General features: G+C 40.8%; 1 protein-coding gene across 1 annotated transcript; it reads right to left on the reverse strand.

The window, feature by feature from the left end:
• Positions 1 to 21,889: 21,889 nt before the first annotated feature.
• On the reverse strand, positions 21,890 to 24,218 carry LOC311098620 (forkhead box protein F2-like; the record flags this gene model as incomplete). Its single annotated transcript, XM_084139151.1, has 2 exons — positions 21,890 to 22,065; positions 23,222 to 24,218. 2 exons carry the CDS (start codon positions 24,216 to 24,218, stop codon positions 21,890 to 21,892), a joined length of 1,173 nt encoding a protein of 390 aa, XP_083995277.1.
• Positions 24,219 to 25,245: the final 1,027 nt, after the last annotated feature.

The following is a 25,245-nucleotide window of genomic DNA, read 5'->3' on the forward strand; positions in this document are numbered from 1 at the left end:
GCGAATCTCAACATGTTAGAAGCATTACTGGGATTGTATAGCCCTACTTAGCGTGTCATCAATAACCTATAGGTTAGTTTTGTTGTGTCATGGTCTTTTGTGTTATACTTTTTTTGGCTTATATCGACTACCTGAAAAGTATTGGGGAAAAGTCCACCATGTAAATATCCATATACAAAGTCCAACATGGGAAAAAAATATGAATAGCCCTACCTCAAAATTGTGTGGCAAGGCTAAATTATTTTTAGGAAGGGCTCATTGGCTTTCCAGTATGGGTTTATTGATTGGAGCTAATTCTGCTTCATAAAGTGAGTTCCAGCGACACGAGACCATTTTGATGGTGTGCAATTAGCGCCCCCTGGCGATCAGTACGTGACCTATCAGTCACATAGGCCTAGGTATTTGCACATTTTAGTTTATTGTATAAGAGTGTCTTCACACTTTCTATAATTTTGGCAAAAGTATCCTCGGCTGCACATATACTGGAATGTTAACTTGCGAACTTGTCACGTCTTGACAGCTACCTCCGGAGATGACACTCGCACCTTCTTTCTCGTTCTCCGAGGCCAACGTGAGCAGTGGCGACCCGTCATTCAGGGCAGAGCCCCACCTGTTTTGAGCCCCCAATTTTTGCATTAATACGTTTCACTGATATGTGCAAACAATGTAAAATAAATAAATAATTGATGAATAAAGCTGCATACAAACATATTTTTTGCTTTCTTGAGTAAGGCAGCTCCAAAATGCAGGTGTTTCAGCCTAGCTCTGTGCTTTCTGTGGTGGTGGGGCTGCCAGCAGAAAATACGGAGCATAGGGTTTGGTAATGTTCTCTAGTTGCGCCGTGATTGGCTCAGTGTTCTGTCACTCATGGGGACACTATGTCACTCATGGGCACACTATGTCACCGCAAAATCTACGAGGAGAGCTGGAAAATTATTATTTTATTATTATTTTTATTTTATTAATATTTATTGTACTACTGCACTGTTGGAGCTAGAAACACAAGCATTTTGCTGCACCTGCGATAACAGCTGCAAATCTGTGTACGTGATCAATAAACTTTTATTTTATTTGAAAATTGGTTCCATATAGGGTTCTATATAGAACCTTAAGCGGTGCCATATATGAAGCAAACATTTTCGGGTTGTGGGATCGATTCCCACAGGGGGCCAGTATGAAAAAAATTTATGCACTCACTAACTGTAAGTCGCTCTGGATAAGAGCGTCTGCTAAATGACGTAAATGTAAATGTAAATGTAAATAAAATGATGTAAAATCATGTTATATCTACCATAGCTTTGATTGGACTGATCATGTCAACATCATACTATCAAAATCTTAGCTAGCAAGGTAGAAAAGCAGTCATCATCATGAATCAAGTCGACAACCTACTGGCAAATCCTTTTCAATTCTTGTCATATGAAGACAAATTATAGATAAAACATACTGGTGCTCATCGGCCATTGGACATAAACATTGCACAACAAGTTGGAAATCGCAAATTCAACAATGAGTGGTTTGGAAGGAATCAGCAGCTAACTGCAAGTGTTGCAAACCAATCACTAGCCTGCTATTCAGTGGAGTGGGTGTGTGGTCCAAGTCTGGGTTTAAGGGTCTCTTTTCCATGCTTAAAAAGATAAATATTCAACACCATGGGCCAGAAAAGGTTGAATACATTGGCCATGCTGTCAATCCAGCATGACTTCTGCCGCGCTCAAAACAACTGGAAACTCGGAACTGGGAAATCTCAGACTTAAGTGAGTTCAAGACAACTGGGAACTCAGGAAAAAAATGAGCTTTTGAACGGTCATCCAACTCTGAATTCCAAGTCGGGAACTCGGGCCCCTTTCTAGAGCTCCAACCTGAAGATCACTGACGTCATGATTCGACCTTGTTCCCAGTTGTCCTGAAAGCACCATAAATCCAGAGAATGCCAGACTTTGATGACAAAGTTTGATGACAAAATTTGCCCACGATGGACCGCCATGCCACCTTCCTGTTCAAGTGAGCACAGCACAACAAGGTGAGTCCAAAAATGTCTTGCAAGCTGCTGCATAAATTATGTAATATGCCAGGGAAATCAAATCAAATCGAATTTTATTGGTTACATATACATGTTTAGCAGATGTTATTGCGGGTGTAGCGAAATGCTTGTGCTTCAAGCTCCGACAGATATGTATACTGTAGCTAAGAAAGTAATACTGTTCTGAATTATGTCGCAGTACATTTCAAAAGTGCTGAACAAATAGTTATATTGACTACGTCCATCCTAGCTCGCTCATTAATGTCTTCATCGAAATTACGGATTGCCTCTTATCCGCTCGTCATCCCCTTATGCCATAGTTTGTACATCTCAATTGTCAGTAGAAACCACATTTGTTCAAGCAAGTCAGCCATATTAGCTATGTTTCACTGCCAGACAAGGCTCCGCTGACAGCCAGGTGTAGCAGTGGTAAGGATTCACTCCATGGTGCTGAGAAGAAAGCTCTGCTGTTGGGACAGCTTTATGTAGGTTCTAACAGTTTGTGTGCACCGTTTGTCACCGTTATAGTGCAATTAATGTAATGTATTGTTTAGTGTTCTGTTGTGTTGTGTAGTGGTATGCATAAAAAAATGTTTCGGGTTGTTTGCCCCACCAAGATTTACATGCAAAAATCACCACTTTAGGAGTTAGGTCTTTAATCAGGTCAACACTAGCAAGGTCGCGGGGCCAGACGGTAGTTCAGGGTACGTTCTCAGAGCATGCGTAGAACAGCTGGCAGGCATATTCATGGTCATTTTCAACCTCTCCTTGTCCCAGTCTGTAATCCCGACATGTCTTAAACTGACCACCATCATTCCTTTTCCCAAGAACTCAAAGTCTTCATGCCATAATGACTACCGCTCTGTAGCACTCACATCTGTAATCATGAAGTACTTTGAATGGCTGGTTATGGCACACATAAACTCCATCATCCCAGACACCCTAGACCCACTCCAATTTGCATACCGCCCCATTTATATCGATGGCGCTGCAGTAATGTATTGTAATGAAAGTTTGCACAATTGGCCCAGTGTCGTCCGGGTTTGGCCGGGGTAGGCCGTCATTGTAAATAAGAATTTGTTCTTAACTGACTTGCCTAGTTAAAATATAAAAACAGTCATGCTAATCACATTAGCGCACGTTAGCTCAACCGTCCCGTATACTGGACACTGATCCCATAGAGGTTAAGTTAATTCCGAATTTTTAAGGTTAGGGTTAAGTTTAGCATTAACTCCGAAATCTTAATGCCTAACCTTAAGATTTCAGAGTTAATGCCTAAACTTCCAAACGTTGCAAGTTCAAATCCAGCGATAGAAAGTAGTTTTTGAGATTTTTGTTTTAAGCCTATCCCAAACCTTAACCCTTACCTTAACCATTTGTAGTTAATGCCTAACCTTAACTCCAAATGGACATGGTCATTGCGTTTTGGTACATCAGAAGTACATTCATTTCCAATGGAACACTGCATTTGCCTTGCAGAATTGCGTTGCAGAGGCAGTTGCAGTGCGTTCTGTGTGGTGTATACGTTGGATTTATCGAACGTATGCATCAAATTGTATACGTAGATGGCTTGACAGAAATGGCAGTAGAAGGTGAATGTTGTTGCACACATCCATATGATGCTGCATACCATTTTGTGCAATGACGCTGTAGGTGTGACCGAGACATAATGTTTGGGATAGGCTTAAAACTCAAATCAAAAAAACTACTTTCTATCGCTGGATTTGAACTTGCAACCTTTAGAAGTTTAGGCATTAACTCCTAAATCTTAAGGTTAGGCATGAACTCCAAATTGTTAAGGTAAGGGTTAAGGTTTGGGATAGGCTTAAAACAAAAATCTTAAAAAATAACTTTCTATCGCTGGACTTGAACTTGCAACCTTTGGAATCAGAGGCAATTGCTTATCACAGGTGACCTGTTTGGCCATCAAGGACCTCTATATCAGGCAATGTGAAAATAAGGCCAGGAAAATCGTTAAAGATTCCAGCCACCCAAGCCATAGACTGTTCTCTCTACTTCCGCATGGCAAGTGGTACCGGTGCATCAAGTCTGACACCAACAGGCTCCTGAACAGCATCTATCCCCAAGCCATAAGACTGCTAAATGGCTAAATAGACTATCTGAGGTGACCCTTGAATAAAAAAAATGATAATTGCACTGTCTCTATGCACACTCACAGGAATCTACACACTCATGCACACTGACACTCCAACGCACACACGCACACACACGCACACACACACACACACACACACACACACACACACACACACACACACACACACACACACACACTTCATTTGCTCCCACACACATAACATGCACACAGAGTTATACTGACTCGACTCACATCCAAACACACACACACGCTGCTGCTACTCTGTTTAACATATATCCTGATGCCTAGTCACCTTACCCCTATACATATATGATCTACCTCTATCACTCCAGTATCCCTGCACATTGTAAATATGGTATTGGAACTGACCCTGTATATATCTTACTTACTTCTCCTGTTCTTTTTATTTCCTATTTTTATTTATCTTGTTTTTATTCTAGCTTATGTTATTTTTAGCACTACATTGATATTGATTACTGCATTGTTGGTTTAGAGCTTGTAAGAAATGCATTTCACTGTCCTTGTGCATGTGACAATAAAACTTGAAACTCTAAGCAGGGCAGTGTAAACAGAGATTTTTTGTTGAGCCAACATTCTTGAAATTGTAGTAACAGCCTGTTACATTCTGAAATTGTCGCAGTAGCTTTAAATCGCAACAGTGTTTTTTTGTTGTTGTTGCTTGACTGCACTGAGCCACTGGAGGTCCAGGAAAGAAGCAACTCCCCAGGTAATTACACAAAAGTTATCCAACCCACTTCTTTAATGACTCGATTTTGTCCTCAATTTGCTAACAACCATCCCACAACAACACCAACAACCTCATAAAATATACCAGACATAGCCTATTACTCTACTCTTATTCAGTGGTGTAAAGTACTTCAGTAAAAATACTTTAAAGTACTACTTAAGTAGATTTTTTGGGTATCTGTACTTTACTTTACTATTTATATTTTTGGCTACTTTTACTTTTACTTCACAACATTCCTAAAGAAAACAATGTACTTTTTACTCCATACATTTTCCCTGACACCCAAAAGTACTCGTTTGACAGGAAAAGGGTCAAATTCACACACTTATCAAGAGAACATCCATGGTCATCCCTACTGCCTCTGATATGAAGGACTCACTAAACACAAATGCTTAGTTTGTAAATTATGTCTGAGTGTTGGAGTGTGCCCCCGAACTATCCGTCAATATAATAATAAATAATAATAATAATAATAATTGGTCATTTAGCAGACGCTCTTATCCAGAGCGACTTACATATAAAAAAACAAGAAAATTGTGCCGTCTGGTTTGCATAATATAAGGAATTTGAAATGATTTATTATTTTATTTTTACTTTTGATACTTAAGTACATTTTAGCAATTCCATTTACTTTTGATACTTAAGGATTTTTAAAACCAAATTCTTTTAGACTTTTACTCAAATTGTATTTTACTGGGTGACTTTTACTTTTACTTGAGTAATTTTCTATTAAGGTATCTTTACTTTTACTCAAGTATGACAATTTAGTACTTTTCCCACCACTGCTCTTATTACGTTTATTTCAGTGGGGGTAAATGTCACGGGCTGTCTTTGACAGTACTTTTAGTTAGGCACTGGATTTTGGCTTTGCTGGTGATTGGGCTGTTTCATAGAATTGACGCTACTGCCACCATGTGTTCTATGTCCATATTACATTTAACTTGGCTGCTTTTGTCGTTTTGGCAATAAATAATTAAAGCAATGGAGGACACAGTGGCGATTTTAGCATGTAAATCTTGGTGCGGCAAACTCAAAAAAATATATTAATGTGAATGCCAGCAAAGCCACTACACAATACAAAACACTAAACAATACATTAATTGCACTATAACGGTGACAAACAGAGCCCACAAACTGTTAGGGCCTACATAAAGCTGTCCAAAGAGCAGAGCTTTCTTTTCAGCACCATGGAGTGAATCCTTACCACTGCTACACCTGGCTATCAGCGGAGCCTTGTCTGGCAACGAAACAGTTCATTCAGCCTCATTTACTGCCTTTATAAAAAACATAGCTGATATGGCTGACTTGCTTAAACAAATGTCGTTTCTACTGACAATTGAGATGTACAAACTATGGCTTAAGGGGAGGATGAGCGGATAAGAGGCAATCCGTCATTTCGATTAAGACATTAATGAGCGAGCTAGGACAGATGTAGTCAATATAACTATTTGTTCAGCACTTTTGAAATGTACAGCGACAGAATTCAGAACATGGGCCATTCTTACAGTATTCTCCCTGTACACCAAGTCAGAACCGTAGGATACATAAAGGGGGCATATAAGCAGACAATGAAAGCTCTTACAATATTCGATGATGACATTTCTATAAAACAGGCTATAGGCTACATGTGCACCCAGTTGTGTAAAGTAAGGAAGTAGAAATACTTCGTTACTGTACTGAAGTAGTTATTTTTTTGTATCTTTACTTTTACTTCACTACATAAAAAACACCTTCCTTACTCGCTACAAAATCAAATCAATCTGAAGCTGGAAGAAAAAAACGAATCATGTTGGATAAAAGATGCAAGCAACATCGGCGAGTCGGCACACTCATGGGTGAACTTGTTTTGCAATGCAGCAGGCGACGACATGCAGAGTTCATCCAATCAGTTTGGGCAAATCCAAGGGTCCTAAAGTGCAAACTCCAACCACCAGGAGCCTGTCACTTGCAAAACAGTAATCCACTCAGTAGCACTTTAACCAAGCGTGTCCGGAAATCGCTCTACCACCACCCCCTGGTGAGGATGAACACCCTTGGCTATTTCTAAAATAAGTGCTTTCTTTTCTCGGAATGAAGGATACACCCTAGGCTGTATCTAAAATAAATGTTTTATTTTCTCGGAATGAAGGATTCATCCTACCGGATGAAATGTCTGTTATGTTTACCAAAAATTCAGGAAATACTAGAGTTCAAGAACTCTCCTTCGAACCTAAAAAACAAATTGAGGTAAGCCTACTGTTAGCTTGCTAGCTAGAATAATCCTACAGTGGGGGAAAAAAGTATTTAGTCAGCCACCAATTGTGCAAGTTCTCCCACTTAAAAAGATGAGAGAGGCCTGTCATTTTCATCATAGGTACATGTCAACTATGACAGACAAATTGAGAAAAATTTTCTCCAGAAAATCACATTGTAGGATTTTTAATGAATTTATTTGCATATTATGGTGGAAAATAAGTATTTGGTCACCTACAAACAAGCAAGATTTCTGGCTCTCACAGACCTGTAACTTCTTCTTTAAGAGGCTCCTCTGTCCTCCACTCATTACCTGTATTAATGGCACCTGTTTGAACTTGTTATCAGTATAAAAGACACCTGTCCACAACCTCAAACAGTCACACTCCAAACTCCACTATGGCCAAGACCAAAGAGCTGTCAAAGGACACCAGAAACTAAATTGTAGACCTGCACCAAGCTGGGAAGACTGAATCTGCAATAGGTAAGCAGCTTGGTTTGAAGAAATCAACTGTGGGAGCAATTATTAGGAAATGGAAGACATACAAGACCACTGACAATCTCCCTCGATCTGGTGCTCCATGCAAGATCTCACCCCGTGGGGTCAAAATGATCACAAGAACGGTGAGCAAAAATCCCAGAACCACACGGGGGGACCTAGGGAATGACCTGCAGAGAGCTGGGACCAAAGTAACAAAGCCTACCATCAGTAACACACTACGCCGCCAGGGACTCAAATCCTGCAGTGCCAGACGTGTCCCCCTGCTTAAGCCAGTACATGTCCAGGCCCGTCTGAAGTTTGCTAGAGTGCATTTGGATGATCCAGAAGAGGATTGGGAGAATGTCATATGGTCAGATGAAACCAAAATAGAACTTTTTGGTAAAAACTCAACTCGTCGTGTTTGGAGGACAAAGAATGCTGAGTTGCATCCAAAGAACACCATACCTCTCAGGGGTGCGTGCTCAGTCCCCTCCTGTACTCTCTGTTCACCCATGACTGCATGGCCAGGCACGACTCCAACACCATCATTAAGTTTGCCGACGACACAACAGTGGTAGGCCTGATCACCGACAACGATGAGACAGCCTATAGGGAGGAGGTCAGAGATCTGGCCGTGTGGTGCCAGGACAACAACCTCTCCCTCAACGTGACCAAGACAAAGGAGATGATTGTGGACTACAGGAAAAAAAAGAGGACTGAGCACGCCCCCATTCTCATCGACGGGGCTGTAGTGGAACAGGTTGAGAGCTTCAAGTTCCTTGGTGTCCACATCACCAACGAACTATCATGGTCCAAACACACCAAGACAGTCGTGAAGAGGGCATGACAAAGCCTATTCCCCCTCAGGAGACTAAAAAGATTTGGCATGGGTCCTCAGATCCTCAAAAAATTCTACAGCTGCACCATCGAGAGCATCCTGACTGGTTGCATCACCGCCTGGTATGGCAACTGCTTGGCCTCTGACCGCAAGGCACTACAGAGGGTAGTGCGTACGGCCCAGTACATCACTGGGGCAAAGCTCCCTGCCATCCAGGACCTCTATACCAGGCGGTGTCAGAGGAAGGCCCTCAAAATTGTCAAAGACTCCAGCCACCCTAGTCATAGACTGTTCTCTCTGCTACCGCACGGCAAGCGGTACCGGAGTGCCAAGTCTAGGTCCAAAAGACTTCTCAACAGCTTCTACCCCCAAGCCATAAGACTCCTGAACAGCTAATCATGGCTACCCGGACTATTTGCACTGCCCCCCCACCCCATCCTTTTTACGCTGCTGCTACTCTGTTAAGTATTTATGCATAGTCACTTTAACTCTACCCACATGTACATATTACCTCAACTACCTCAACTAGCCGGTGCCCCCGCACATTGACTCTGCAACGGTACCCCCCTGTATATATAGCCTCCCTACTGTCACTTTATTTTACTGTATATATAGCCTCCCTACTGTCACTTTATTTTACTTCTGCTCTTTTTTTCTCAACACTTTTTTTGTTGTTGTTTTATTCTTACTTTTTTTGTTTAAAATAAATGCACTGTTGGTTAAGGGCTGTAAGTAAGCATTTCACTGCAATGTCTGCACCTGTTGTATTCGGCGCATGTGACCAATAAAATTTGATTTGATTTGATTTGATTTGATACCTACTGTGAAGCATGGGGGTGGAAACATCATGCTTTGGGGCTGTTTTTCTGCAAAGGGACCAGGACGACTGATCCATGTAAAGGAAAGAATGAATGTATCGTGAGATTTTGAGTGAAAACCTCCTTCCATCAGCAAGGGCATTGAAGATGAAACGTGGCTGGGTCTTTCAGCATGACAATGATCCCAAACACACCGCCCGGGCAACAAAGGAGTGGCTTCGTAAGAAGCATTTCAAGGTCCTGGAGTGGCCTAGCCAGTCTCCAGATCTCAACCCCATAGAAAATCTTTGGAGGGAGTTGAAAGTCTGTGTTGCCCAGCAACAGCCCCAAAACATCACTGCTCTAGAGGAGATCTGCATGGAGGAATGGGCCAAAATACCAGGAACAGTGTGTGAAAACCTTGTGAAGACTTACAGAAAACGTTTGACCTTTGTCATTGCCAACAAAGGGTATACAACAAAGTATTGAGAAACTTTTGTTATTGACCAAATACTTATTTTCCACCATAATTTGCAAATAAATTCATTAAAAATCCTACAATGTGATTTTCTGGATTTTTTTTTCTCATTTTGTCTGTCATAGTTGACGTGTACCTATGATGAAAATTACAGGCCTCTCTCATCTTTTTAAGTGGGAGAACTTGCACAATTGGTGGCTGACTAAATACTTTATTTCCCCACTGTATATACCTAAATAGTTCACTAGCTAAAATGTGTCCAGATTCGGAAGCTTTGTTAGCTAACCCAATCTAACTAAACTGACACGAGCTAACTTGTTAACAAGCTAGCTAACTAGTAGTTTCCGTTCTAGGCACATTTTAGTCAGCTAACGTTAGTCTAGCCAAATACCTTTTCTCTAAACACCTGGTCAAGCTAGGTAGCTAACTAATGTTAGCTTTCGGGTGTTAGCTAGCCATTTTATTCCTTGTGTTAGTTGATAAAGTTGTTCTTACCTAGCTAATTACTGTAGACTTAAGTTATTGACGTAACCTACTAGCTAGATCAATTAACATCGTTTTTTCTCATTGTAATATTAAATGGTGTTCACAAACGCTCACTTAAATAATGTTGTTTATAGCTTTAAAATTAGGATCCTATACCTTAAGTATTTGGTGCTGGTAGTTACGTAGCTAAGTAACTGTCTTTCTCTTTTCCTTTTCTTATTTCAGAGAAAGCATGTACGCCATCTTAAGAAGTATGGAGAACTGACAGCAGACACACTGAAGAGAAAACATGCCCCTAAGACTCCCTCCACCATCAAGCAGCGCACATTACTGAAGACAGTGTCTAAAAAATCCATCGACAAAGCTGTGGTGAAGTATGTGGTCCAAGGGCTCCAACCATTCGCTGTTGTAGAACAAGAACCGTTCAGAGAGTTTGTCCAGGATCTGCAGCCTAACTCAAAGGTCTTATCAAGGCCCACACTGCGCTCCAGGATTGGGGAAGCCACGGAAATGAAGAAGAAGGTGACTGAGGCCATGAGAGGAGTTGACCACATCGCCACCACCACAGACTGCTGGTCTGCAAGAAGACAGAGCTTCATTGGTGTTACAGCCCACTGGATAGACCCTGACAGTCTCAACATATGCTCTGCAGCCCTGGCCTGGAAACGGTTGAGAGAATCACACCCATTTGATGTGTTGGCAGGCGCCTTAAATGACATCCATTCTGAGTTTGTCAACAACGACTTTAACTTCTTGAAAGCTTTACAAGTTTTTGGAGAAGATGTAAACAACGAGGCAGTGGAAGCAGTGGGTGGTGAAGCAGCTCAGCCAGGACAGGAAGATGGTGAAGAGGAACAAGAGGAGAGTGAAGAAGTGGAATTTGTTGATGTGGCAACAAACCTGAATCAAGATGATGGTTTTGAGTACCAGCTGCCAAAGCACCAGTGCTGTGCTTGCCACCTACTCAACTTAGTATCTATGGTCAATACCCTGAAAGCAACATCCAGTGAGGCTTACAAAAAAGTGTCCCGTTCAACATTTGGCAAGTAGTAAGCACTTTGGAACAAATGCGGAAGATCCACACTTGCAGCCGAAACGGTTGAAGATGCTTGCGACCTCCAGCTGCTGCGCCCGAATGCTACAAGGTGGAACTCCTGGTTCATGGCTATAGAAAGACTCCTGAGGATTGTCAAAGACAAAGGAGAGGCGGCCGTCAGAGTTCTCTGCACAGACTTCGAGGTTCCAATGTAAGTAAGGATTATGTATTATTTTGTCATAATTTAAGGTCTTGAATGTTGTCTAAATCTGTTGCAGTGTTTCCTGACCCTTTGCTTGGGGACTAATAACTGTTTCACATGTTGTAGCCATACACTATCATTGATCCACTTAGTAAACTACTCATCCAGCCATTGATTACTGTAGTTAAATCAGGTGAAATGGTTAGTGGTCCCCTTTGTATAGGGTTAGGAAACATTATTCTTATTTATTTTTTCATAGGTTCAATCCAGCTGAACTCGCCTTCCTCACAGAGTATGCTGCCACCATGAGCCCAGTCGCAAAGGCCATCAACATCCTGCAGGCTGAAACCAATGTCCAGATGGGGTGGCTACTTCCAACTATCAACCTGCTGATCACAAAACTTGACTGAATCAAGTTGTCCCTGAAGTACTGTAAGCCTCTGGTGGATGCGCTACAACTGGGACTGAAGAAGCGCTTCAGCCACATGTTTCACGACCCTGAGCTGATCGCAGCTGCAATCCTTCTCCCCAAATTCAAAAGAATGTGGACAAAGGATGACGCCACCATCATAATGGGTAAGACAACGTGGTTAATTAACAGTATTTTATTATTCATAAACAATTGTGTATAGTGTACATTTTGACACGTCATAGATTTGAGAACAACCCATTTAAACTACAATCCTGACTTTGTGGTTCAGCCCAATGGGTAGCCTACTTAGCCCTGTAGCTTGGTTTATATAGATGGGGGATGGGGATGGATTAATGTAGGCTCATAACGGCATGATTTCTATTGTCATCTTCCTTGTATTTCAGGAATGGACTACATCAAGGACCACCTGGAAGAACCCTTGCTGCAGCTAGGTGATGGCACCAGTTCATCAGATGAGGAGGACTTCTTCTCTGCCATGAAGATGTCTCAAGCACAAGAAAGCTCCAAACAGCTGGACGGATACCTGGCCTGTTCAGCTGATCATATGGAGTTGCTCAAGTCCTTCCCGGCAGTCTGTAAGCTGTCTCTGAGGCTAAACACACCCTTACCTGCATCAGCTGCATGTGAAAGGCTGTTCAGCATTGCAGGACTTGTTTTCAGCCCCAGGAGAGCAAGGCTGGATTCCAGAAACTTTGAAAACCAGCTTTTACTGAAGATGAACCATAAATTCTTCAACTTCAAGTAATGACAGCTTAACGCTAGCAAGCCCAAGGACACAAATGCCTTATGCGTTTTGTAATTTATGTTTAAAATTCACAAGTTATAGGTGTCCTTGTTACAAAGGCATGACCTGACACACTGATTCTAATACAGTTATATCAGTGGTGATGTCCTCATATTCCTACAGTGAGGTTGTGTGCAGTTCTGTACCTGTACTTTTGATAAGCTTATCAACATCTTTTTATTTTTATGTATACGGTTCTATTTTAGGATGTTTTTTCTAAAGCAAAGTGACTGTGATTGTAAGTGCTTATGTTTACTGGCTATATTCCTTCATTATTCAGGCATAATTCTATTTTGTCTGTAAGAGATGTATTTTGAAGTGTTGCCTATTTGAGAATCCACATAAAAAAAAAAAAATCTAAGCACTTTTATCCGTAAGACTGTTACCTTTCAGAAAAGCTCAAACCAAATAAAAGGTCTGGCTGTTTTGCTTTTTGGATTTACGGCTCTTACGTTTCATACTTTTACTTTTGATACTTAAGTACATTTACCTTACGGCTATTTAATATCAGGTACTTTATGACTTTTACTCAAGTAGTATTCTAATGGGTGACTTTCACTTTTACTTGAGTCATTTTCCAGTAAGGTATCTTTACTTTTACTCAAGTATGGCTTTCGGGTACTTTTTCCACCACTTCTTAATATAAGGAATTTGATGTATAACCTTTACTTTTACTTTTTACTTTTACTCAAGTATGATATTTGAGTACTTTTTCCACCACTGTACTTAAGTACATTTAAAAACAGATACTTTTAGACTTTTACTCAAGTCTTTTAAATTGAGTCAGGGGATCATTGCCAGGTGATGGCTGACCATCAGAGCAAAGTGGATAATAATTGGAATTACCCAGACACAGCTGCAACAATAGACATCTCAGTCAGAGTTTTATTTATTTTCTAAAGCAAAGTAACCATCCTGAAAAGCCAGGCAATCACCCTCCAGAGTCCAGTTTTTAAGAGCCCTGTCTTGTCTCAAGTGGGAATGGGCAGGCTGAATTCTGAATCTATCCGTCATCAATCATACATAACATGGATCTTTTCAACATGTTAGGGCTTCTTATGAGACGGTGCTTCACAAATGAGGCATGATTAAGGCAGTAGGACTGCTTTTTGCCTAAGAAAAACCCTCAGCAGTTTAGGGAAATAGACTTTGATGGATTGTGAATCATAAAGATACAGTTGAAGTCGGAAGTTTACATACACCTTAGCCAAATACATTTAAACCCAGTTTTTCACAATTCCTGACATTTAATCCTAGTAAAAATTCCCTGTCTTAGGTCAGTTAGGATCACCACTTTATTTTAAGAATGTGAAATGTCAGAATAATAGTAGAGAGAATGATTTATTTCAGCTTTTATTTATTTCATCACATTCCCAGTGGGTCAGAAGTTTACATACACTCAATTAGTATTTGGTAGCATTGCCTTTAAATTGTTTCACTTGGATCAAACGTTCCGGGTAGCCTTCCACAAGCTTCCCACAATAAGTTGGATGAACAGGATGGAGGCCTGTGGCAAGGAGGAGCATGGTGGGGCTTCAGACATCTAATGGAACATTCATCTATAGCTGGGAGGACTAGGAGGCCATGCCATCAGGTGATGAGAAGTTCCACAGGAGTCCTATGGATAGAGGTAGGCCTGTGTGACTGTAAATGCTTCATGTGTAAGGGACCTACCAATTGGAAGTAGCCTACGGATTGTAAGAGAGAGATACATATAGTGGGGAGAACAAGTATTTGATACACTGCAGATTTTGCAGGTTTTCCTACTTACAAAGCATGTAGAGGTCTGTAATTTTTATCATAGGTACACTTCAACTGTGAGAGACGGAATCTAAAACAAAAATCCATTTTTATGTAATTAATTTGCATTTTATTGCATGACATAAGTATTTGATACATCAGAAAAGCAGAACTTAATATTTGGTACAGAAACCTTTGTTTGCAATTACAGAGATCATACGTTTCCTGTAGGTCTTGACCAGGTTTGCACACACTGCAGCAGGGATTTTGGCCCACTCCTCCATACAGACCTTCTCCAGATCCTTCAGGTTTCGGGGCTGTCGCTGGGCAATACGGACTTTCAGCTCCCTCCAAAGATGTTCTATTGGGTTCAGGTCTGGAGACTGGCTAGACCACTCCAGGACCTTGAGATGCTTCTTACGGAGCCACTCCTTAGTTGCCCTGGCTGTGTGTTTCGGGTCGTTGTCATGCTGGAAGACCCAGCCACGACCCATCTTCAATGCTCTTACTGAGGGAAGGAGGTTGTTGGCCAAGATCTCGCGATACATGGCCCCATCCATCCTCCCCTCAATACGGTGCAGTCGTCCTGTCCCCTTTGCAGAAAAGCATCCCCAAAGAATGATGTTTCCACCTCCATGCTTCACGGTTGGGATGGTGTTCTTGGGGTTGTACTCATCCTTCTTCCTCCAAACACGGCGAATGGAGTTTAGACCAAAAAGCTCTATTTTTGTCTCATCAGACCACATGACCTTCTCCCATTCCTCCTCTGGATCATCCAGATGGTCATTGGCAAACTTCAGACAGGCCTGGCTTGAGCAGGGGGACCTTGCGTGCGCTGCAGGATTTTAATCCATGACGGCGTAGTGTGTTACTAATGGTTTTCTTTGAGACTGTGGTCCCAGCTCTCTTCAGGTCATTGACCCGGTCCTGCCGTGTAGTTCTGGGCTGATCCCTCACCTTCCTCATGATCATTGATGCCCCACGAGGTGAGATCTTGCATGGAGCCCCAGACCGAGGTAGATTGACCGTCATCTTGAACTTCTTCCATTTTCTAATAATTGCGCCAACAGTTGTTGCCTTCTCACCAAGCTGCTTGCCTATTGTCATGTAGCCCATCCCAGCCTTGTGCAGGTCTACAATTTTATCCCTGATGTCCTTACACAGCTCTCTGGTCTTGGCCATTGTGGAGAGGTTGGAGTCTGTTTGATTGAGTGTGTGGACAGGTGTCTTTTATACAGGTAACGAGTTCAAACAGGTGCAGTTAATACAGGTAATGAGTGGAGAACAGAAGGGCTTCTTAAAGAAAAACTAACAGGTCTGTGAGAGCAGGAATTCTTACTGGTTGGTAGGTGATCAAATACTTATGTCATGCAATAAAATGCAAATTAATTACTTAAAAATCATACAATGTGATTTTCTGGATTTTTGTTTTAGATTCCGTCTCTCACAGTGTAAGTGTACCTATGATAAAAATGGCAGACCTCTACATGCTTTGTAAGTAGGAAAACCTGCAAAATCGGCAGTGTAACAAATACTTGTTCTCCCCACTGTATGTATCTATCAAGCCCTGTTTTTGAGCGCAAACAAATCAATCAACCACCAGCTCTCAAGTCAGTTGGAAGAAAAACTTCTCTAAACATTTCATAACTGCAGAAGTGGGTTGCCTTTTGGGACCATTCCAGATTATTAATAATGTAACATAACCTGCATTGCAATGATGATCTATGCAATAGGGATAAGATCTCTACAATGTTATGGGGCACTTTTGTCAATGCTTTTACATATAAAGAAAAGTTTTCTGCTTGAGAATTTCTGAAATGTCTGTATTTTCTGAATGTTATACTCTCACGCAATGCATCATGCACATCTGCTGAAGCTGTTAGTGGAAAGTACGTATGATGTTTAGATTTGAAAAATGACTACAGATGATGAAAGAGCGCTTTTACATTCTTAATTTTTCTTGTGGTTTAATGGGCATTTTTCATGATGATGTTGATGATAATGAATACATCATCTAAACTCTGATTAGAATGATAGGGCTCTGTGGGTTTTTAATAAGTAACTGCCATTAGCTGCATAGCTTTGTGTGGTTACACATACTGTACTTTGAAAATGATTTATTTAGTTTTCTTCCTTTCACAATGAATAGACCCCAGCCCGAGGCCCCATAAACCCCATATAGAGTACTATTCCGAAATTATGAACCAACCTCTGGTTGTTTTGATTCAAATGAAATTCTGATCAACTGCGTCTACACAGAATAATCCTATACCATTTACCTTCATGATACAGTAGATACATTTCCATTGAACTGCAGATTCAACCTGTTTTGTATGAACCACGTGTCCAATTTGTGAAAAGTTTGTGATAGACTTCTGCTAAGCATCCCAGAAAAGTGCTAAAAATAGCCCACATTAACATATGTAGCTTAAGAAACAATGTTCATGAAATCAATAATTTGCTAGTAACAGATGACATTCATATTCTGACAATCTCTGAAACTTACTTCGATAACACTTTTGATGATAAAGTGGTAGCAATACATGGTTACTTAATCTACAGAAAATACAGAAATGCCAAAGGTGGAGGTGTTGCCGTTTATATTCAGAACCACATTCCTGGATATCATGTTAAATACTGTTGAAATAATATGGTTAAAGGTTCATCTGCCTCACCTAAAGCCCATTCTGGTGGCCGCTGCTATAGACCACCAAGTGCTAAACAGTCAGTATCTGGATAACATGTGTGAAATGCTTGATAATGTATGTGATATCAACAGAGAGGTACACTTTCTGGGTGATTTAAATATTGACTTGCTTTCATCAAGCTGACCACTCAAGAAAACGTAAAACTGTAACTATTGCCTGCAACCTGGTTCAGGTTATCAGTCAATCTACCAGGGTAGTTACAAACAGCGCAGGAATAAAATCATCAACATGTGTTGATCATATCTTTACTAATGCTGCAGAAATTTGCTTTAAAGCAGTATCCAAATCCATCGCATGTAGTGATCACAATATAGTAGCCATATCTAGGAAAACCAAAGTTCCAAAGGCTGGGCCTAATTTAGTGTATAAGAGGTCATATAAAAAGTTTTGTCATGATTCCTATGATGTTGATGTAAATAATATTTGTTGGTCTGTGTTGTGTAAGGAGGAGCAACCAGACACTGCACTTGACACATGAAATGGCTTATTCCAGTTACTAATAAGCATGCACCCATTAAGAAAATGACTGTAAAAACTATTAAATCCTTGTGGATTGATGAGGAATTGATAATTGTTATGGTTGATAGGGATGAGGCAAAAGGAATGGGAAATAAGTCTGGCTGCACAACCGATTGGCAAACGTACTGCAAATTGAGAAATCTTGTGACTAAAATTAAGAAGAAACTACACTATGAAAGAAATATAAATTACATAAAGAATGATAGTAAAAAACTTTGGAGCACCTTAAATGAAATTTTGGGCAAAAAGGCAAACTCAGCTCCATCATTCATTGAATCAGATGGCTCATTCATCACAAAACCCACTGATATTGCCAATTACTTTAATGACTTTTTCATTGGCAAGATTAGCAAACTTAGGCATAAAATGCAAGCAACAAACGCTGACAATACACATCCAAGTAATTATGAAAGACGAGCATTGTAATTTTGAATTCCGCAAAGTGAGTGTGGAAGAAGTGAAACCATTATTGTTGTCTATCAACAATGACAAGCCACCGGGGTCAGACAACTTGGATGTAAAATTACTGAGGATAATAGCGGACCATATTGACACTCCTCTTTGCCAAATCTTCAATATAAGCTTACTAGAAAGTGTGTGCCCTCAGGCCTGGACGGAAGCAAAAGTAATTCCGCTACTTATTTTTTTAGGGGGTAGATCAGCTTTAATATTGCAGAGAGATTGTAGTCAATGTAATTTTCTGCATCATTTCCAATCCCCCATATATCCCCCTGTTACCAACCCTTAGTAAACTTTTGGAAAAAATGGTGTTTGACCAGATACAATGCTATTTTTACAGACTTTCAGCACGCTTATTTGGACGGACATTAAACAAGCTCGGCACTCACCCAAATGACTGATTATTGGCTGAGAGAAATGTATGATAAAAATATTGTGGGAGGTGTTTTGTTAGACCTCAGTGCAGCTTTTGACATTATCGATCATAGTCTACTGATGGAAAAACATACTGTATGTGTTATGGCTTTACACCCCCTGCTATATTGTAGATAAAGAGTTACCTGTCTAACAGAGCACAGAGAGTGTTCTTTAATGGAAGCTTCTCCAGCAAGTTGAGGTGACTAAACTGCTTGGAGTAATGCTGGATTGTAAACTGTCATGGTCAAAACATGTTGATACAACAGTAGCTAAGATGGGGAGAAGTCTGTCGATAATAAAGCGCTGCACTGCCTTTTTAACAACACTATCAACAAGGCAGGTCCTACAGGCTCTAGTTTTGTCACACCTGGACTACTGTTCAGTCGTGTGGTCAGGTGCCACAAAGAGGAACCTCGGAACAGGGCAGCACGGCTGGCCCTTAAATGTACATGGAGAGCTAGCATGTAAATCACTCATGGATCAAAGTGGAGGAGAGATTTACTTCATCACCACTCATTTTTGTAAGATGTGTACTGAAGTGTAAATAACTGCCTTAATGTTGTTGGACCCCAGGAATAGTAGCTGCTGCCTTGATGTACTGGCCTGTCTCCTGGTAGTGCCTCCATGCTCTGGACTCTACGCTGACAGACACAGCAAACCTTCTGGCCACAGCTCGCATTGATGTGCCATCCTGGATGAGCTGCACTACCTGAGCCACTTGTGTGGGTTGTAGACTCCGTCTCATGCTACCACTAGAGTGAAAGCACCGCCAGCATTCAAAAGTGACCAAAACATCAGCCAGGAAGCATAGGAACTGAGAAGTGGTCTGTGGTCACCACCTGCAAAACCAGTCCTTTATTGGGGGTGTCTTGCTTATTGCCTATAATTTCCACCTGTTGTCTATTCCATTTGCACAACAGCATATGAAATGTATTGTCAATCAGTGTTGCTTCCGAAGTGGACAGTTTGATTTCACAGAAGTGTGATTGACTTGGAGTTACATTGTGTTGTTTAAGTGTTCCCTTTATTTTTTTGAGCAGTGTATATCCTCCTCACCATTTCTCTGTCAATGGTAGGTGTAGGGTAAGCCAGTACCACTAGGTGGTGGCATCGTTACATCATTGCAAAAGAGGGACTTGTGAGCAACTTGTATGCACAACTAATAGCCTCAAATCCAAACTTGAGTAACCTTCTGTTTCACTATTGTTTTCACTTATACAGATTTCAGGCAAAACAATTGATGCCTTTTAGCTATTTTTCATTTCACAATGGCCAACCATGTATGCTTCTCCACCTTTTATTTATTTTTCTTTCTCTCTTTTCTCTACTCTATGCCTCAATTTCATCCAAACGTGTAGTCTACACGTTTATTACTGTATAAAATAAATCAAGCCAAGTGATATCTAAAACTTATCTGCCCACAGAATCTGATTTATAAATCAGGATTTAGAGAAGAAACAATATTTTTTGGGGCGGCAGGTAGCTTAGTGGTTAATAGCGTTGTGCCAGTAACCGAAAGGTCGCTGGTTCTAATCCCCGAGCCGACTAGGTGAAAAATCTGTCGATTTGCCCTTGAGCAAGGCACTTAACCCTAATTGCTCCTGTAAGTCTCTCTGGATAAGAGCGTCTGCTAATTGACTAAAATGTAATGTAAATGTTTGAATAGTAGACCTATGGATGCTGCATTTTGAAAGTATAGATTTCACCAACGGGTTATTTCAAATGTAGGCTAATGCTCTTATGATTATTTGTCAAATGTTTCCTGTAACAATTCTGTAACAACATGTTAATATTAGTATGAACATGTTAGATATTCTAATTAATTAATTGTCACTAAATAATAATATGCCATTTAGCAGACGCTTTTATCCAAAGCGACTTACAGTCATGCGTGCATACATTTTTGTGTATGGGTGGTCCCGGCGATCGAACCCACTACCTTGACGTTACAAGCGCCGTGCTCTACCAGCTGAGCTACAGAGGACCACTAAATCGTTCAATTAACACTGTAGAGTACAAGTTATATGTTTGTTGGAAGATCGGCAAGAAAGCGCACAACATCCAGATGAGCTATTTCATCTTAATATCTCTAGTGTGAGGAGAGGTTCGTTTTCAAACGCAGTGTTTCTAAATGTGTCGATGTTAAACTAGAAATAGGTTTCAGTTGTATGTAGTATGGAGGAGGTGTGCTGCCTATAATCATAATTTTAGCTCGACTTTTTGAAAGAAGAGGACAGATTTTAGGGATGTGGGTTTGCTTGGCTCTTGAGGCATTACTCGTGTTTTACCCAATTCACCAGGTTTCCCATTCTCAATGAAACTTTACATTTCTGATTTAAATTTCCATCTAGTTTTCATGGTTCGCAAGGCTACTGATTGATAATTTATTCAAACATTCATGCTTGTTCGTTACATTTAAGTCATTTAGCAGACGCTCTTATCCAGAGCGACTTACAGTTAGTGAGTGCATACATTTTCATACTGGCCCCCCGCGGGAATCGAACACACAACCCTGGCGTTGTAAGCGCCATGCTCTACCAACTGAGCTACACGGGACCGTGTAATTACCATGTAATTGCTTTGCATTTGTAAATGCTGAATAATACATTAGATGTACTAATGTATTTGTAATTTATTTGTCAGCAGTGCATTTATTGAATTCAAATAGTATGCTATAACAATAATAATTTGTGTTAATAACATTTATATTAAGGTTTGCAGTAACAAAAACAACATACCAAAACACCTAATTTGTCATAAAGAGGTCATATGGTCTCAAACTCGATCTTGGGAAATTGTAGGCCCAAAAGAACTCCCTCGCTGTATACATTTAACCTTGAATAAGAACTAACCCAAACAGTTTTAAAATATACATATATTTATTGGTTGCTGTAGCCTACAGCGAAATCTTTAATTAAAAACTCTGGGGTCTAGATTTAAGTGCAAATAGGTGATGATAACTCGGGGTGAATGTGCATGTATTTTTCAGTAAACACATTTAATATGGTTGGATATTGCATTTTATCCGTGTCGATAACTTGTACTCAAACACTAACCTACAATATTAAACGATACAATTACTCCTGAATACATCATGGCATGGAAGAGCTGTCTCTGAGCAGTCCTTTATAATGTGTTGGACAATGGCAATACATGCATTTTTTCAATTTTTACTTCATGCACTCAGTCGTTTTTCATTTCTCCGGAAAGGTGTCATGGCACAGACCTTCTCACAGACAAATAGAGTGACTGACGTTTTGTATGTAGCCTACATTCCCCTAATTCATCAGAAATATTTTTACCGGACAAATGGTATAAGCGTATAGCTTGTATATAGTGTAGTTGACGTGATCTTCATCCAAGATGGCAATGGTCTTATTACGTTTATTTCACATGATGCATGGCTTGACGTCCTGATATACGCTCTGGTGATGGTGATGTAGCTGGTGGTAGTAAGATCCACTGGCAGTCGCCGGGTGAAAGGAAGAGATTCCGTTAAAGTTCAAAACAAAATCTTTCCTGTCACACACTGGCGATGAATGGCTTGAGTATCGAGATAATCCCACTGCAAACAGATGGAAGAGACGTGACAGTCAAACACAAACCTTGTAAATACTATACCAACGTATTATAATACACACAATGAATGCACTCTATGGCGCGTGTATGTAGGACTATAGATGCCACTATTTGGACGTTGTATTTATCCAAATGGAATATACTCAAATTATTTTTCTAAAATGGTAGGCTACATTTTTCCTTAAACAACTGCATGCATATCATTTAGAGTTTACATGATCACGAAAAAAACGAATTTATGTAACATCACTTTTACAATGTGAAAATACTAGACCTATTTGTAAATATAAGGCTAGCATTTCAAAATGTTTTGAATGTTCTCCTAGAAAAGTGTCGTTCTATTTTCATTACATTTTAAATATTTGCCATAAATACTTTGCTCTCTATTTAGTCCTGAATTTGCCTTCTATTTAATCCGCGCCTGAAAATATTGGGCTAATGCTGCTTTAGCCTAATAACTGTAAAATCTATAACTATTTCAGAAACAGCAGTGGTATTTCTGTTGAACCTATTTATTTAATTCAGTAATATTATTGTTATACCATTTACGTGTTGTTCAATAACTATTACCTTTTGGAGACCATTGCGTACAAAGGTCACAGGCAGTTCTATCTTCACAATGGTCACAATAAACAATTTGTTATAGATAAGTAAAACATTATTCAGTGTTGACATCACTGACATATTATTGTATATTATTATACACATAATTGGGTGTTGTCATATTATCATTTTCAATAAGGCCTTGAAAATAAAATCTAGGCTACATGTTCAACTTCATTGGGAATGATTCTGTTAATCTTGGCAATAGCATTTGCTTTAATATTGTTATCAATATGACATTATTGTTTCTTTTTTTCGTCATATTTTCATAGTTTTGTCTTTTGGTCACAAGTGGACAAGCAGAGCAATGTCCGTGTTGCCTAACTAGGCCCAATGCCCTCTTCCATCTGATTTGTAATTTGCAGTTGCCCATCTCGACTACTTACAAATAAAATAGCTAATATAAATACGCACTATTTAATACAAACTATCCATCAGAGTGGACGATTTATTGATGGGTTGTATATTTTATAATTGGCCTTATATTGTGCCTAATTAAAGATTGTGTTTGCCTATATTGTTAGGAAAGTAAAGCCTACCTGAAATGTCAGATGAGTCTCTTCCGTTGTGATGGAGATAGCTTTGCTCCAGAGAGTAAGGGGACATGCTGGAGTGCAATGCGGAGGATGTGGGACTGTTTGAGGCCAGGGATTGCTGCTTGATATATGGAGACATACCAGGTGATGCCCAGTGTGAGGGGGCAGTGGCGTAGGGAGAAGCACTGGCGTAGGGAGAATGACAGTCCAAAGTGCCCGCTGCCATCGTCGCCGGGGAAGAGTGCAAAGGGCTACTACTGCTGTCCGGGCAGTAGTCTCCATTAGACGACACCTGACAGGCCGCCATGTAGGTGGACCCGGGGCTTGGCGACATATGAGGGACATGATGCCCTCCACCCAGCCCGTCGTAGCTCCCTGGCACCGTGTTCCCCATCACGTCCAGGTTGTAACCGTTGGCATGACATGCCAAGGACGCGGAGGGGTTCTGGAAATCGAAGTTTTGGGGCATTATTGACGCACCAAAACCGATGCCATTCATCATTCGATACATGGGTTTCAGAGCTTGGCATTTCCTACGGAATCCGCGAGGTCTGCGACGGAAGGATCCCTCCTCGAACATAAACTCGCTGCCCGGGTCTATGGTCCAGTAGTGGCCCTTCCCTGGTCTGCCGAGGCCCTTGGGCAGTTTGATGAAGCATTCGTTTAGAGACAGGTTGTGCCTCACTGAGTTTTTCCAGCCCTGGTAAGACCCCATAAAGAACGGGAAACGGGCCTGAAGGAACTGATATATTTCTGCCAGAGTAAGCGTCTTTGTCGGGGAGCTTTGGATAGCCATCACAATAAGGGCGATGTATGAATAGGGCGGCTTCTCAGGTCGCCTCAAGCCAGAGTTTCCCTTTTTCCCTTTGGTTGATGCATTTGGTGAGCTCTCCGCCACTGGCTGTGCGCTCATCAGTGTGCCGTGCATCACACCGGCTGCTGGGCTGCATCTCAGAGGATGAGACGGCTCCAGATGTTGCTGTGAGCTCTCAGTCGTCATGTTTGCGCCCACTTTAGAGACACAGAGGGACAAGTGTAGACTATGACCAATTCCTTGCCCGACTCTTCTTGCACTGACCTGAAATGTCTAATGAGAGCAGTAGGCTACACCAAATCCTCTTCAGTCAATTACTCAGCAGAACTCCTTCAGACATTCTAAAAATAGGTTTCCAAATGCGATAATCGAAGAGGTTAGTGTCCCGTGGCGATTCACTGCACCTTTATTGCTGTTCTAATCAGGAACAGCAGCTGTGTATCGGTGTGGCCGCTGCTCCTCCTCCGTATCACTGTGGCCATCGCTGGCAATAATTCTTTAAGAGGGGAAACATAAAGCTCTTCGACTTTCTTGCTTATATCCACTCGGCCAAACAAAACTCGACCACCTATCAATTCTTCAATCTCTCTCTCTGCCCTATAGATCCCGGCTAAATCCCTCCAAGAAATCGCCAGGAACTCGAGACCCAACCCCTGCCAGATCTGGCCCCGGTCCAGACATCATTCTAGCAAGAGCCACACATAACACAGCGCAGAGTAGAGTACTAACAGAGACCTCCTCCCACCCGCTCCTCGCAGCTCCTCACAACTCTAATACACGCAATTACACCATTTATCAAACTTATTTAGACACTGCAGTCAACAGTGCAACAGCCAAGCGATGAAGGCAATGGTTCCAAATTAACCATGACACCGCTTGCTTATATACCAGTGAGACATAAACACAATGTAGGCCTATTCTATTTAGTCGAATTCAAGTTTAGTTTATATATAGTTATACAATATATATATATATATATGTAATAGTATTAAAATGTAATGTACTGTAATAGCATTAAAATGCTTTAATTATTGTGTTCATCCATCATGCTCTCTGTTGTCCTTATTCAAAATAGGTTGTGCTTGAATGATGGCACATTGGACCTATGATGTACTTGAGGATGGAAAAAAAGCCATGAAGAGCAGATAACTACATTTTTCAGAACAGTCAGAGCTTCTTAGAGCTTGTGGTTTTGTCTTGCAAAGCTAATGGA

The sequence above is a fragment of the Coregonus lavaretus genome, assembly GCF_964263955.1.
Source record: "Coregonus lavaretus genome assembly, chromosome: 23".
Classification (NCBI taxonomy): domain Eukaryota; kingdom Metazoa; phylum Chordata; class Actinopteri; order Salmoniformes; family Salmonidae; genus Coregonus; species Coregonus lavaretus.